Raw genomic sequence first — 14,852 nt, 5'->3', positions numbered from 1 at the left:
TAGGGTTTCTGGTATTGGCTTAGCTTTTGTTTGGGTTTCTGGGTGGCCCTCCATTCTATTATGCCCTTAATCTAGCTCACATATAATTCCAATCTAGCTCACATATTCTAGCCAAGAACAGTTCTGTCTTAAAACTCAAGTACTTGAGAGAATGGGCCATTTAAAATGTAATGGCAGGCTGTAGTCCATTAAGTATTTCATATTTAATTTGGAATAAAGGCAAGCCAAAAACTGATTGCATGATTATAGTTCTTTACTTGCTGGTTGTGCACATGTATGCATGTCTGAAGGGCCAGCTATATACAGTGATCAACATAATCTGGCCATAAAAAGATTTCAAATGATGTATACATGCAGGTGCAAAACAAAAAAAACAAAACACCCTTTGAATCAATGTAAATCACTATGCAGATCTACTTTGTAGAGATTAAGGGATAATTTCAAAACTCTAATAGTAAGAATGGTTATTAGAAATTTTTCTGTGTGTGTGTGGTATTTGTATGTGTGTGTATATATATATATATATATATACACACACACACAACTGAATCACTTTACACTGGAAACTAATACAATATTATAAATCAACTATATATACTTCAATAAAAAAAGATACAAAATTTTATTATTCTTTATTGGCATAGAGTTTATTTACAAGGTTGTGGATTTTTTTCTTTTTTAAAAAATATTTATATTGGAGCATAGTTGATTAACGTGTCATGTTTGTTTCAGGTGTACAACAAAGTGATTTAGTTTACATATACATGTATCTATTCTTTCTAATAAAATATGTTTAAAAAGAGAAATACATCTGTCATACTCTGATCTCTCCCCTGGAACTATAACTAGGTGAATAGATTTATGCTTCAGTGATTGAAAACTTGTTGTAAAGATAAGCATTTCTAAGAACAATGTTTAAATATATTTAAAGTTGTAAATAAAAATCAAATTAATTACTATGTTTATTGTTAATATTTTATTGTTAATACTACTTTTATTGTTATATCATTGTTTATTATTGGGCTTCCCTGGCGGCTCAGACAGTAAAGAATCTGCCTGCAATGCGGGAGACCCAGCTTTGATCCCTGAGTCGGGAGGATCCCCTGGAGGAGGAAATGGCAAGCCACTCCAGTAGCTTGCCTGGAAAATCCCATGGGGAGAGGAGCCTGGCGGACTACAGTCCACAGGGTCAGACATGACTGAGCGGCTGACACTTTCTTTCATTGTTTATATTCAGCATTTTGAAACTCTGGTTCTTAAGTAGATATTGCAAACATATCTGGTTGAGTATCTTTTAGTTCTCTTTGTTTTTCTAAACATTTCCATATTACGATCTGAAGCTATGATTTCTCAAACTTCAACCTTTGGGTGTTAGTTTGCCTTGTCTTTGTCTCCTACAACTTCATCAGCTTAAACATTTGTCACCTGCACTTGAAGACTGTGTTCTTAGTCCCATCAGTAATCCCTCCACTCTGTGAGTGAGTTCTGCTCTGTTTCCGTAGCAGTCTGAAATCATCAAGTAAGTGGTTAATGTCCAGGTTAGCCTGGGGGATGGTGCTCCGTGTCTGGGCCATCCTGCTTAGACTCTTTGAATAGCAGGATTCTTAAACCACCTGGAATAGCCTCTGACACTTGACTTACGAGTAGCACTGGGGTCTTCACTCACAGGCAGAATTCTGCTGAAATGCACTTGAATTAGGGTTGTACTTGTTATTTTCCTATAGGGAAATTGCTTTCTGATATTCCAGGCAGATCCACAGCCAAATGGGGGCCAGTCTTATGTGGGGGCTGGTTACAATGAAGTTTTGTCACAAATATATTCTCTCCAGAAAATTTTGCATTTGGAAAGAGAATTTTGTTTTAATGGTATCTGTGAGAGACATCTTACTCCAGGGTAATGTTGTCCAGGGACTGATGCATCGTTTGAATTTAGAGACTCTTTTAAGTGAAAGATGCTTTTGTGCTCCTGGTTAGGGAAACCCATCACAGGGCCAAGGAATAAGAGTGTTGCTTCTGTAGAAACACAGTGCTTACTTTCAGGTATGACTTGAACACTTGCACTGAAAATGAAGGCCTGTTATTTATTTTATGATGGTTGTTTAAATCTCCCTACCCTCTTGTCTTTGGAGAACTGTGCCTTTTTTCAGTGGATGCTATTTATGTATTAGAAGAGCTTTTGTCTACAAGATAGACAAAAGTTAATGCATTGCATACACGACATAAACAGTCTTCTACTTACAATCAGGATGGGTTCCAAAAGTTCATCTGTAAGGCATTTGTTTAAAACACAGAATGTGCTCCTCCTTAGAAACACTGATAGAAATGATGGTCGAGGGCTTGGCTAACCCACCAAAGCTCAATTCGTAGTTGAAGCAAACTCACTATTGTGTGTTATACCTCCTGAAAAGAGGTCTCCTGTGGTAAAAGGAGGAAGGGGAAAAGAAGATACTTGTCTTCCTACTTCCAAAGATCTCATTGCCTTATTTCCTTATCTTCATCCTCATCCATTTGGGTAGAGGTCAAATGGAGTGTTCTACCTCCCCCAACCAGCTCCTGCTATGCATACCCTTAAAATCTCTGTGCAGCTTCTCAGCAAAGAAGGTATCTGATTTTTTAATCTTATACATGCTTTTAGGCAGCTCACTGTGGTCCTAAAACCTTCTAATTTTAAATACGGTATTTCCTAGCTATATGATTCTTTAATAATTAGTGGATTTCAGGTCAGTGTTATAAGGACTAATTCAGAACAGAGAAATGATATTTGGAGACCAGATCACCATATAAAAGAAGTTGTTCCTCTAAGCCAGGGATTCTCAACTGGGTTATGTGATTCCCACCTATCCAAGGGATGTTTGGCAATGTCTGGGGACATTTCTGCTTGTCCCATCTGGACATTCAGTTGATAGTGGTCAGATGCTACTCATCACCCTATGGTACATAGAGCCACCTTCCATAGCTTTGAATTTCACTGATGCTAAGGCTGAGAAACAAGCTTTAAGTGTGGGTTGCTTACAGGCGTTACATTGGCGGTATCTTGATCAGTTTACAAATGCAGGATTTAGGAGTTTGGTTCCCTGCCCCCTAGTCCCCCTTCTCAGACATTCATAATGGACAGACTCTCTAATTCAGATTAACAAGTATGTATCGAGAGCCTGGTCTGTATTAGCACACACATGCTGTTTCTTCGGTCTTTATTTAGGCTTCTCAGGTGGTGCTAGGGGTAAAGAACCCATCTGCCAATGCAGGAGATGTAAGAGATGCTGCTTTGATCCCCAGGCTTGGAAAGTCCCCTGGAGGAGGAAATGGCAACCCACCCCAGTACTCTTGCCTGGAGAATCCCATGGACAGAGGAGCCTGTCAGGCTACAGTCCATAGGGTTGCAAAAAGTCAGACACAACTGAAGTGACTTAGCACACATAGGCACTTGGGATACAAACTTTATATTCTAGAGGGAAAGGAAGAATAGTTGACTACATAAATGTGTGTTTGTGTGTAGGAGGAGAGGGGAGTCAGGTGAGAAGGGAAGGTTGAAGGTGCTGAGTGCTATGAAGGACAAAGAAATGAAGCAAAGGGATGAAAGGAGTGGGGGAGGAATTTTAAGTGGTGAGATCAGGAAAGGTCTCATCAAGAAGCAGGTTTCAGTGGCATCAGGCAGGTAAGCGGGCAAGCTGCATGGTTATCCTAGAAGAAGAGGATCCAGGCTAAGCAAAGAGCAATTCTCTAGGGCCCGAGAGTGGAAGCCTGGTAGCCACACCAAGGCTGTCCCTAAGCCCCTCACCCACACATGTTCTGTAGGCCCGCTAGGGTAATGCAGGGGAGGGCACTGGGCGTAATGTTGTTCAGTCGCTAAGTCGTGTCCAGCTCTCTTGCAACCTCGTGGACTGTAGCTTGCCATGAGGTTTGCCTCTGACCGTGGGGTAGAATTTACTAAAGTTATCTGAGCACAGAAACGTCAGAGAGTCTCACGTTGGCATCACATTTTTTGAAGGGAACGTGAAGAGATGCTCCTTTGATAGTGTTGTTTTTATAACTCTTTTCCTTCTTCCACCCGTTCCAAGTTTGAACATCTGAACTATAGGTAATTCCCTTGTAGAGCTGGAGCACATTTTGGAGGAAAGCGAAAGGACAGGCGGAAGTGGGGTTTCATGTGGGTGTTGGGTGTGTTTTCTGCCGCTGCCTGTGCTGGGTTCCGGGACCCATGACAGTTGTGGTCTGGTGTCACTGTTGTGGACGCAGGGCATCTGGCATCCACGCTGACAGCTGAAAGCAGAATTTCCAAGCTGCATACCTAGAGTCTACCACAGGCTTCTAGCCCACAGCTTAATTGTACCCCAGGAGAATGGCAGCTGGCGTGGGCCCCGAATGTTATCCAGGGGTCAGGGTGCTGTGTTCTCCCCACTTTTGTCACAATGAACTTTGCAAATAAGAAGTGGAGGCGTTACTCTCAAGAATAACAATTCCATCTTTGTTGGAGAACAGTTTATTTCCTCATAGCTGTCTTCATTACAGAGATAAGAGATTTAAAATCTGTGGTCTTTTCCTTCCAATTTTTTTTTAATCCATTTAGGACATAGTGCTTTGCACCTCGCAGCCAAGAACAGCCACCATGAATGCATCAAGAAGCTCCTTCAGGTAAAATGGAACAACTTAAAATTATAAATGTGTCATTTTAAAAAATTGAAAGTAACCTTGTGTGTGTGAAAGAGCAAATAAATACATGCATGTTCCTTTAAATATCATCCCAGAACTGGGGTTCCCTAAGAAGCTTCATTATTAAAATTTCAGATAGCTAAGGAGAAGATTATTTCCATAGCAGTTCCACTGGTGGAGAAGAGGATCCTAATAAATTTGAAGTGCCTTCCTGGGATCCAGCTCTTTTGTCCCCTTTATTCAGCTCTTTTATTTTTATTTTTTGCCTTTTTGGAAGGACATGTACCCTTTAAACAGTCACCTTAAAAAAAAAATTCCTGTGCTGTTGGAGATCCTTACAATACAGGATCTCTAATATCCTAGTATTTATTCTTGCTCAGTCATTAGTAGAATGCAGCTTTTTTTGAGAAGCAAAACTTCCACCACTGTTTCCTTGTATGTAACTTGATGAGCTTTTAGTTCTTAGTTTTTGTTCAAATTCTTGGTTTTATTCTTCTTTATAATTTTAGGTCAACTCCCTGGTTGGAAACTTCCTTGCCAGGAAGTTTTTATAACGATCACTTAGGGCGACAGCTTCTGTCTATCTTTAAAGATGAATATTTAATGAAATCCCAAGAGTTCATACAGTAACTTCCTGCTGTTGCCAGTCAAAATGCAGTCTTGGCTGTTTTCAGGAACAGCACAGAGCAATAAACTGCATGTTTGGAGTACTGTCTGTTCCGTTGAGCTGTCGTCTCGGCCTTCCTGAGCACTGTTTGGGACCCAGCATCTTGCTTTAATTTGGCTTCGCAATTCTGATGCAGAAATGTGGGCACATTCTTCAAGTTGTCTGCTCTGTTGATCACACAGCTTCTTGTCTTGCGTTACATGATGCAAGCTACCTCCAGTGCCAGGAATCCTTAACCTTAACAGGTCTTTGAAGTGAAATTCAAGAAAGATAGATCAACATCTGTGATGATGAAGATGATTTTTATTATGTGGCTTCTCTCTAAAGAAAGTTACAATAGAACTTTTCTTCTCTGCCTGCTCTGGGGCTGGATACCCTGGATAAGTGAAAATCATTGACTTGCCCAAGTGCCCTGCCTCCACACCCATGGTCTTACCTTCAGTTTTTTAAAAAATACCTTATTTGTATTCCAAGTCTCTGTTCCCATCCTGGCTTGGCTATCCAGACTTTGCATCTGGCTCTGATTTGAGGGAAGAATGAACTTGACAAGCTGGAAATCCTCATGGGCAAGGACCAGATATTTTAGCCTCTAATGTAATTTTATATCTGGTTATGCAAATGGATTGGTTTTTCTCTGGAATCTTTGAAGCCTTTAAACAGTTCCTTGTGCTGTTCTAAAATTAGGCCAAAGCATGGTAAGTCGTAACATGATCTCTATTCTTATTACCACTGAAGGGCAGACGAACATTTCCAATATTGCCTGCTCTCCACAGATCATCTGAATGGTGTTCTTCTTTCTGGATAGTTGTGAAAACCAGAGGCTTTGATGGCCTCCTAGTGAGTTGTTTACCTAGAGTCCTGCACCCATCTGATCTCTGCTTCACTCCTTGTCTGGGCAGCCCACACCCTCTGCAATGGGACCACTGCTGTCTCCTGCCAGCCCCTCACCCTGCGCCTTCTGCAGCTACTCCTTTCTCTCTGGCCTTTTGCTCTTACTATCTGTCTGCTGGAGAGACTTCCCTTCTCCAGGGGCTACCATTTCAGAGTTCTCCCTCCTCAAGGCAATGAGCACAAAGAGAGCCTTGTGAGAGTCTTCAAATTCAGATTACCTCTCCTTCTCCTACCCCCTGCCCCTCATCCCCCTGCTCTAACTTCTAGCAAGTGGGCCCTGGGCCCTGGGCACTGTGTCAAACGGCGAGTGTTTACTCATGAACAGAGCAGCCCCCATCCTGCTGGAGCTTGCCACTTGGTGAGCAAAGACACAAACGCCCACGACAAATTACACATCACTAAGAAGCAAACTGACAAGAGTATTGTGAGAGGTATTCAGGAGGGCCCCTGTAGAGGAGCTGAGATTCAAGCTGAAAAGTAAGCAGTTTAGAGAGCCATGGGAGAGCGTTCCAAGCTGACAGAAAAGCAAGTGCAAAAGACCTAAGGTCAGACCTTTTGCAAAGGACCTTTTGCAAGTGCAAAAGGTCAGAAGGGCACTAAGTAGTCAGGGAGGAAAGAAAGCCGGTGAGGGGACCTGGCGGGGAGTGAGGGAGAAAGAAAAAGAAGGGCCCACGGGACTTTCCTGATGGCCTATGGTTAAGACTCTGTGTATTCACTGTAGTGGGTTTAATCCCTGATGAGGGATCCCTCATGCTACACACTAAGACCACAAAAAAAGAAGGGCCCAGGATGCAGCCTTGTGTGACATGATAGAACTGCGGAGGACTTGGAAGTAAGGAGCTACACTGACAGTTTAGAAGGTCTCTCTATTTGTATAGAGAAGTGACTAAAGAAGGAAAAAGCCAACCGTGAAGACAGCCAGGTGGCCGTCAAGGCTGTCAAGGTGAGCAGGTACTGGCTCAGACCAGGTGGTGATGATGGGGGAAAGGAGAAGAGTTGATTAGGGTGTGTTTGGGGTACAGAGTTGACGGGCATGGTGGTAGACTAGATGTGGGGAAGGAGGAGGAAGCAGAAATCAAGGATGACTCGGTGGTTGCTCAGGGACTAGAGAGATGAATGTGCTGTTGACAGTGGCGGGGTGGGTCGGGAGGATCAAGCTGCACCAGGAGGGGACCCCAGAAGTTTTGATTGTGTTGCATTCGAGGTGCCTATGAGAAATAGGCAGTGGGTTATGAAACCCAGGGCTCAGAGATGCCGTCTGCCGTGTAGTGACATGAATACCGGGTCCACGCAGCCTGTCTAGGTCTGAATTCTAGCTCTGCCACTTACTGTGACCCGAGCAAGTTACTAACTTCTTTGTACCTCAGTGTCCTCATCTGTAAATGGGGTTAATGGTATCTAATCAGGGTTGTTAGCAGCCTTAAAACCATTCCTTGAACAGTGCCTAGCACATAATAGCCAATACTTGTGAAGTAGTTTTGTTGTCATTGTTAAGATATACATTTGGGAGGCATTAGCTTCTGGACGGGGTTTCAAGCTGTGGGTGTGGATAAGATGACCCAGGGTGATAGCGTAGAGAAGAAGAAACACCAGGGAGCCCTGTGTTCCCCTCTGGGGAAGGGTGGCCAGAGCAGTGGGGGAAAACCACAATTGGATGGGCCAGGCAGGACTCCAGGAGCTGAGAGGAGAGTGTTTGGAGAAGAGGGAGTGGATCGCAGGTAAGAGGTTGATGAGAGGAGGACAGAAATGTTTGTTGTCATTAGAAGCGTGAAGGTGGCTGGTGACTTGGATTCCCTGATCCAAGGAATAGTCCTCAGGGAATATTGAGGACAGACGCACAACTGCAGTGGGTCCAGGAGTGAACAAGAGGCAGGGAGATGGTGTGTGTGCAGGCAGTTCTTAACAGAATGTTGGTTTTGTGAAGGGGGATAGAGAATTAGGGCAGGAAATGGGGGGACAGGTGGGATCATGATGAGAATTCCTAGAGCATGTTGTTTTGCTGGTGGGGATGATCTATTGGTGACAGAGCTGATAGGAGGGAGAGGTGACAGTTCACTTGTGTCTTGACTGCTTCGAGGTGAGTCTCACTCCCCGTGAGACCATAAGCTCCTGGAGCACAGCAGCTGGGGCTTATTCAGGTTTATACTTTGCTTAGTAAGTTGCATCATACTTTGCAGAAAGAGGATGAACTGAATAGAACTGAAATTTACTATACATATTTATTGATTTTTGTCTTATAGTCTAAATGCCCAGCTGAAAGTATCGACAGCTCTGGGAAAACAGCTTTACATTATGCAGGTAATTTTCCATCTCTTGGTGGCTCAGATGGTAAAGCGTCTGCCTACAGTGTGGGAGACCTGGGTTCAATCCCTGGGTTGGGAAGATCTCCTGGAGAAGGAAATGGCAACCCACTCCAGTATTCTTGCCTGGAGAATCCCATGGACAGAGGAGTCTGGTGGGCTACAGTCCATGGGGTCATAAGGAGTCAGAGACGACTGAAGTGACTTAGCATACACGAAGAGCTAAGCCAGATGTTTGCCTAAAGTCAACCAACAACTGGCAAGTGCTGACCGTAGGTCTGGACGACACTGAAATTAAACAATATTTTAAAACACCACTTACTTATCCATCCTGACACCGTTGCTCTTCAGTGCAGCTGAGTATCATCTGCATACTGGGTAGACGTGACCTTTTCTTTCCTAGAAGTGTTTGATGCCCCTGGTTGTGAGACTAGCTTTGTGATTTGCTGTGCTTTCTGTGTCTTCCTTCCCTTAGCCGCACAGGGCTGCCTTCAAGCTGTGCAAGTCCTTTGCGAGCACAAAAGCCCCATAAACCTCAAGGATTTGGTAAGTACCAGATGACCATTAGAAGTGGAGATGGACCCTGGTCTCTAGAATACCACGGGCTCCTTCTGGAGCATTTGGCAAAAGTCTGCTGCTTTCTGACCTAGATTCTCTTGTGCAAAACAGATTTCAGTATTAGCCACATTGGTCCTTAAACCGTTAATAAAACGTTTTGCAGCATGCACGTTCAGTATTTATTTCAAAGGATGGACACATGGCTTACTATCAACCTAAATATTAATAAGACTTATTTTCTTGATTTTTAATAAATAAAAAATAAGTCTAAACAGTTCTATCATTTTCTTTCAGCACCCCATATATCACCTTTGGTGCTCCTGGATAGTGTTTTCCAACTATAAAGACCACTTATAGCCTATTTTAACCTTGCTGGACTATGTCGAGAATACATTGACATCCCTCTTGCTCCTGTTTACAGCACTGAATTTCCTGCTATAGCATGGGACTTGGCATGTATAAGTTACACCTGAGGGGGACATTGTGAAGTGAGCATTTAGAATCTGTAAATAAATTCACACTTGCTGAATCTCAATACTTTATAGCCAGAAAGTATTATAACTTCACAGAGATAATTTTCATGGAAATCTGAAGTTCTACTCTGAGTGAATACTTAATCTTTAAGTAGCAGTTGTATTTTTAAATATCCCCACGTTAAAATAATTGGATATACTGTAACTTTTCTTTCCCTTTGCCTATTTGAATACATTCTGCCTTAAAATTATTGTCAAGCCCATATGTGGGGTATGTTCAATGCAAGAACAGAATAAGAGCCTCTCTTTATGGCTTTCATAATTTGAGTCAGGTCCCCTCTTCACCCTAAGTTTGTGGAAATTGTCACCTATAAATTCTGGTATTTTTTTCATTTGTTTTATACTGTGATGTTGATATTCTTAATTCATTTTGCAATTTGTATGAGCTGGTAATCTAACTTTTTCCTAAAGGAATTGTCAATTGTTATATAAAACAAACCTTTCTTTCCATCAATCTCTTTATCTTGTCATGTGTCAGTAATGGACAAATAAACTCTTAACTTATGTTTTTGATACCTAGTAAAATTACGAAAGCAGATGCTTTCCGGGAAGACAGTTGATGGCATGGCAGGATGCTAGGATACTTAGAAGAAAGTGCTTAGAGAGCATGGGACCCAGGAATGCCATGAGGAAACGACCGTTCATTTCTCTAGAACATGGAGAGCCGTTTCTCGATGAACATGGTATACTTGCCTCAAGCCTGACATACTTTGTGTTCCACTCTCTCTCTCATCATCACCAGACTGAGTGACAGTCAAGGGATCGAGGAGCCCAAGAGCCTGGCTCCTTAGGAAAAGCCCACAGTCAGTGAAATTCCATACGAAGAGTTGTGGTAGTGTGTGATTTTGGCCTTCCGGGGGAGCAGACTATATTGGTGGGTCAAATATAAGGCCAGCAGGACAAGTCAGGAATAAGTACAGAAGGAATCAGGACCTTTGCAATTCCGGTATTTGACTTCCAAATTAAAATCTTCATCTGAATTTGTCTCCTAGGATGGGAATATACCACTGCTTCTTGCAGTGCAAAATGGCCACAGTGAGGTGTGTCGCTTTCTTCTGGATCATGGAGCAGATGTAAATTCCAGAGACAAAAATGGAAGGTACCACAGAATTAGAAAGCATGTGATTTCCCTGATATCCACATTCTGAGAAGTTTTCACAGCTGTACTTTGGATCATTTGTTTTAAAGCAGTTTTAACTTCTTTACTGTTTTCTGCCTTTTTTGGATAATTAAGAATCTGTTTTGACTTAAAAAAATATTTTCTCCAGACCTCTGGGAGCATCATAGCTGACTGTGTCTATGATGACATTATTAAATGTTAAAATGGATAGGCCATTTCCTTTGACTTTTCAGGCAAAATAAAAGTAAATATATTGGTTTTTTTTTTTTAAGTCTAAATAATGTTATAGGTTCTTTATAAAACTTGATTTGAGAAAAAGACAAGATTTGTGCCAATCATATTTAAATTCCATCATAGTTAGAAGATTATGTCTGTGTTATTTGACCTAATATTTTTTATGATTTAATCTGAGGTTTGATAAAATAGCTACCCAATTTTGGTAGCATTCCACTTTGAATTTCCTGGAGTATTAAGAGTAGTACAGGTTTAACTGCACTTAATCTCCTTTTCTCTGTTCTTCAGACAAATGAAATGATTTCCTAGCAAAAGTTTCCAGATTTTGTTAGTACTGATTTTTTGTCTCCTCATTCTTTAGAACTGCTCTCATGCTGGCTTGTGAGATTGGCAGCTCAAACATCGTAGAAGCCTTAATTAAAAAGGGTGCAGACCTAACCCTTGTAGATTCTCTTGGACACAACGCCTTACATTATTCCAGACTCTCGGAAAATACAGGAATTCAAAGCCTTCTATTATCAAAAATCTCTCAGGATGCTGGTATGTGAAAGAAAATAGCCAATGTTGTTTCAAATTTATCCCACTCCATTTTCCCCAAAGAATAAAGGAATTTGTATAATATATTATTCTTTTAAATTATTCCTGGGGAAAAATGAAGTGTTGAATATTGTGTATGTTGTGTATATGGGTGTGTTTGTGTGTGAGTGTGTGTTTATATACCCCTCCCCCACCCAGAGTGGATATGAGTCATTATGGTTCTTATGGTTTTTTTTTTTCCTCTCTCTCATTTTTCTTCTATAGATTTAAAGACACCAACAAAACCAAAGCAGGTATTTATCTTAGGACAAGGAGATTCTTTTTTATCATTGCTTGTGGGAATTTGAACATGTTCTGATTAAACCACTCTGTGGGCCATTAGGAAAGTGATTAAGACTAGGCTGAAACTACTTAAGTAAAATATCTTTGGAATAAATGATTCATTATAAGGTGGTAAATATTTTCTTAATGATTTAACCTGTTCCCAAAGCATGTAACTTTAAACTTGCTACTCATATATTCATCTTTTTTCTGAAATGTACTAATATTTCCTACTGGTGTGAAAGGTTTGATGTGATTTTTAACTCTGAGAACAATAGTATTTTAACTACTTGTAATATCACATGAATTACAGAACTCTATAGATATCTGTGTTAGATATTTAATGAAAATATGAGATTTGCCACTTTCATTTTAATTAGATCTTTTCTAAAATGTCATTCATTTTACACAAATAAAAATTGAGAAGTTTACCCTGTTAATTTGGAGTTTTTCTTAAAAACATAGTCACTATTGTTTATTAATGAGCTATATATTTGACTATTTTATTTATAAGTCAAGGTTCTTGGAAAAATTATCATGCTGAGCAAATACTTGATACTGAATTTATTTTGTGCCAATTATGTTATTTATCCATAGCCTTCAGAGATGAAATTCTCCCCTTTCCCCATATTCATAGTCATTCCTTGATATCTGCAGAGAATAGCAAAATCTGCAGACACGCAAGTCTCTTATATAAAATAGTGTGGTACAGTTGGCTGTCTGTATCTGTGATTCTGGGATATGCAGATGGTTGAATCTGTGGGTGTGGAACTTGTGGATATGGAGGGTCAACTGTACATTTTTAAGAAAAGGAATGGAAGTAATGAAAAGGTTGGGGAAATACCCCTTTTTTGCATTAAGATGGGAGCTAGATTATGAACATACTCTGGGTTCTAAATTGTGGTAAACAATTCCTTATCCTCTCCTTTCCAAGTTCTGCACACCAACTTAATCTGGTTTTGTCTTGTGTTTTTTATTTTCTTACTTTAAAGCATGGGCTGCTAGAAGAACACTTGGAGCATGCATATTACTTTATGTTGGTAGCAAGTTTCAGAACTTGATAAAGTAAGAAATGCATGAACTGTTGAGGTTTTTCTCATTTGTTTGATGAAGCTATTTACTCAGACTTTACTAACCTAACTAACCCACCTCCATTCTTTGGACTGTGATAACTTTCAGCATGATCACGTCTCTAAAATAAGCTCAGAGAGAAGTGGAACTCCAAAAAAACGCAAAGCTCCACCACCTCCTATCAGTCCTACCCAGGTAAAAATGAAAGAAAACCAACAATGAAAAAACATATAACAACAAAGCCATAATTTTGTCATTTTGTGTTTAGGTCAAAAAGAACTGCTTTAAAATTGACCCTTAAATGCACATTTAAAATTTTCTTTAGCAGTTTTAAACTACAAGTAGTGATATGAAGAATTTTGATTATAGTAGGGAAATAATGTTGATTCTTACTTATTTCAAAGCTGAAGAATTAGACTGTATCATTTTTAGAACTTCCAAAATTCTCAAAATGTATGACAGGACCTTTTTCCTTAAGATAATAAGCTCAGTCAGAGCTCACATTAACAGCTCTAGTAAAGTAGCGAGAATGTGTGTCTGGTGAAACATTAGTTGAAAATCAATTTTAGTTGGTTTATCAAACATTATTGAAATATATTTGCCTTTCATATTACATTTAAGGTTGACTAACATTAAAGCAGCTTTCATTTTTGAGCTTATAGTGATTACTGAGTAGAAGAGGAAGCTTGAATAACTATGAAATGGTAAATAAAAACAAGCCAGGGTTTGTTATTAAAAGAAGCACAGGCCATAAAAAGAATAATCCTTATCAAGTATTTGAGAAAAATATCTCCTTCAATAAGCAATATTAAACATGTTAGCATATTCATTAATAATATTCTCAATATGCAATAGAAGTTTTATAAATTTGTAAAGTTAATTCTAGTCAATATAGGAGCAAAGTTCCGTAGTTAATTCTACTCTGTAAACTTTCAGAAAGTATTTGAGATAAGTGAATTGTATTGAAAATATGTTACCCTTGAATTAATTGAAACAGCATAATTACTGTTAGATTTATTTGCATTGGTTAAATAGGCTAATTCTTTGGCACTGGAGAAGAAAAACTTTTGAAGAAGGATTCCTTATTGATGGTTTTCATTTTGGTTTTTTAGCTGAGTGATGTGTCTTCCCCAAGATCAATAACTTCAACACCACTTTCAGGAAAGGAATCAGTATTTTTTGCTGAACCACCCTTCAAGGTATTTCTTTTCTGTGTCCAACTTATTACTTAATTTTAAGATATACAACAGATTTGACTTAAGTTATATGGCACTGGGTAAAACAGAATATACTTCCCAGTCATTTGGTTTACAACCTTTTCATCAGAAAGCATCCTCTGATTATTTTTTCTGGTGAGGACTCCATAAAAAAAGAGTAGACTGAATATATTTATTAACTAATATTTAATTTTCTTCATTTAAAAAAAGGACAAAGATAAGAACTTACCTGATAACCAGTCATCTTTCCAAATTGAGTTGACATAATATCAATCAAAAAGAAAGAAATGGATAGTCTCTGATGTCTTACTAAGAAGTAATTATATATTTTTATATAATTATAAAAGTAATATGTATTTTAGAAATGTTAGTAAATCCATTCAACCTGATTCTCTAGATTTGTGGTTGGAACGTATTTTAAGGAATGAGAGGATATTTCAATTTAATATTTGTTTGCCTAAGTATCACTAGGAAATTATACTTGGAAAAAAAGTAAAATTTATAATTGTTAAAGTGAAATTTCAATGGCATAATTGTGTATTTACTTCCCCCATCTGAGAATTACTAAAAATAAATTTGTGTTTAACTCAGATGCACATTGATCTAAAAAAGATTCTATCAACCTATCATCTCCCTTGTGTTAACTAGATTTTATTAAAATATAAGGCAAGGAAAGGAAGTTTTGCCTTTATAATTACCATCCTAATATCTTCTAATATGATTATGGCTCAAATGGGGTAAATGCATTCCAAA

The 14,852-nt window shown here is 39.4% G+C and overlaps 1 protein-coding gene across 1 annotated transcript in view; it reads left to right on the top strand.

The window, feature by feature from the left end:
• RAI14 (retinoic acid induced 14) overlaps positions 1-14,852 on the top strand; it is a 131,524-nt gene that overhangs the window by 104,205 nt on the left and 12,467 nt on the right. The window contains exons 4-10 of the mRNA XM_052659144.1: positions 4,568-4,632; positions 8,449-8,506; positions 8,984-9,054; positions 10,592-10,698; positions 11,315-11,493; positions 11,755-11,783; positions 13,995-14,081. Of these exons, the coding sequence (XP_052515104.1) occupies positions 4,568-4,632; positions 8,449-8,506; positions 8,984-9,054; positions 10,592-10,698; positions 11,315-11,493; positions 11,755-11,783; positions 13,995-14,081 (596 nt within the window). The remainder of the gene's footprint in view (positions 1-4,567; positions 4,633-8,448; positions 8,507-8,983; positions 9,055-10,591; positions 10,699-11,314; positions 11,494-11,754; positions 11,784-13,994; positions 14,082-14,852) is intronic.

Source organism: Budorcas taxicolor, chromosome 20 (genome assembly GCF_023091745.1).
Source record: "Budorcas taxicolor isolate Tak-1 chromosome 20, Takin1.1, whole genome shotgun sequence".
In the NCBI taxonomy this organism is placed as follows: domain Eukaryota; kingdom Metazoa; phylum Chordata; class Mammalia; order Artiodactyla; family Bovidae; genus Budorcas; species Budorcas taxicolor.
The sequence above is the reverse complement of the archived record's forward strand: the minus strand, read 5'-3'. Positions and strand labels throughout refer to the sequence as shown.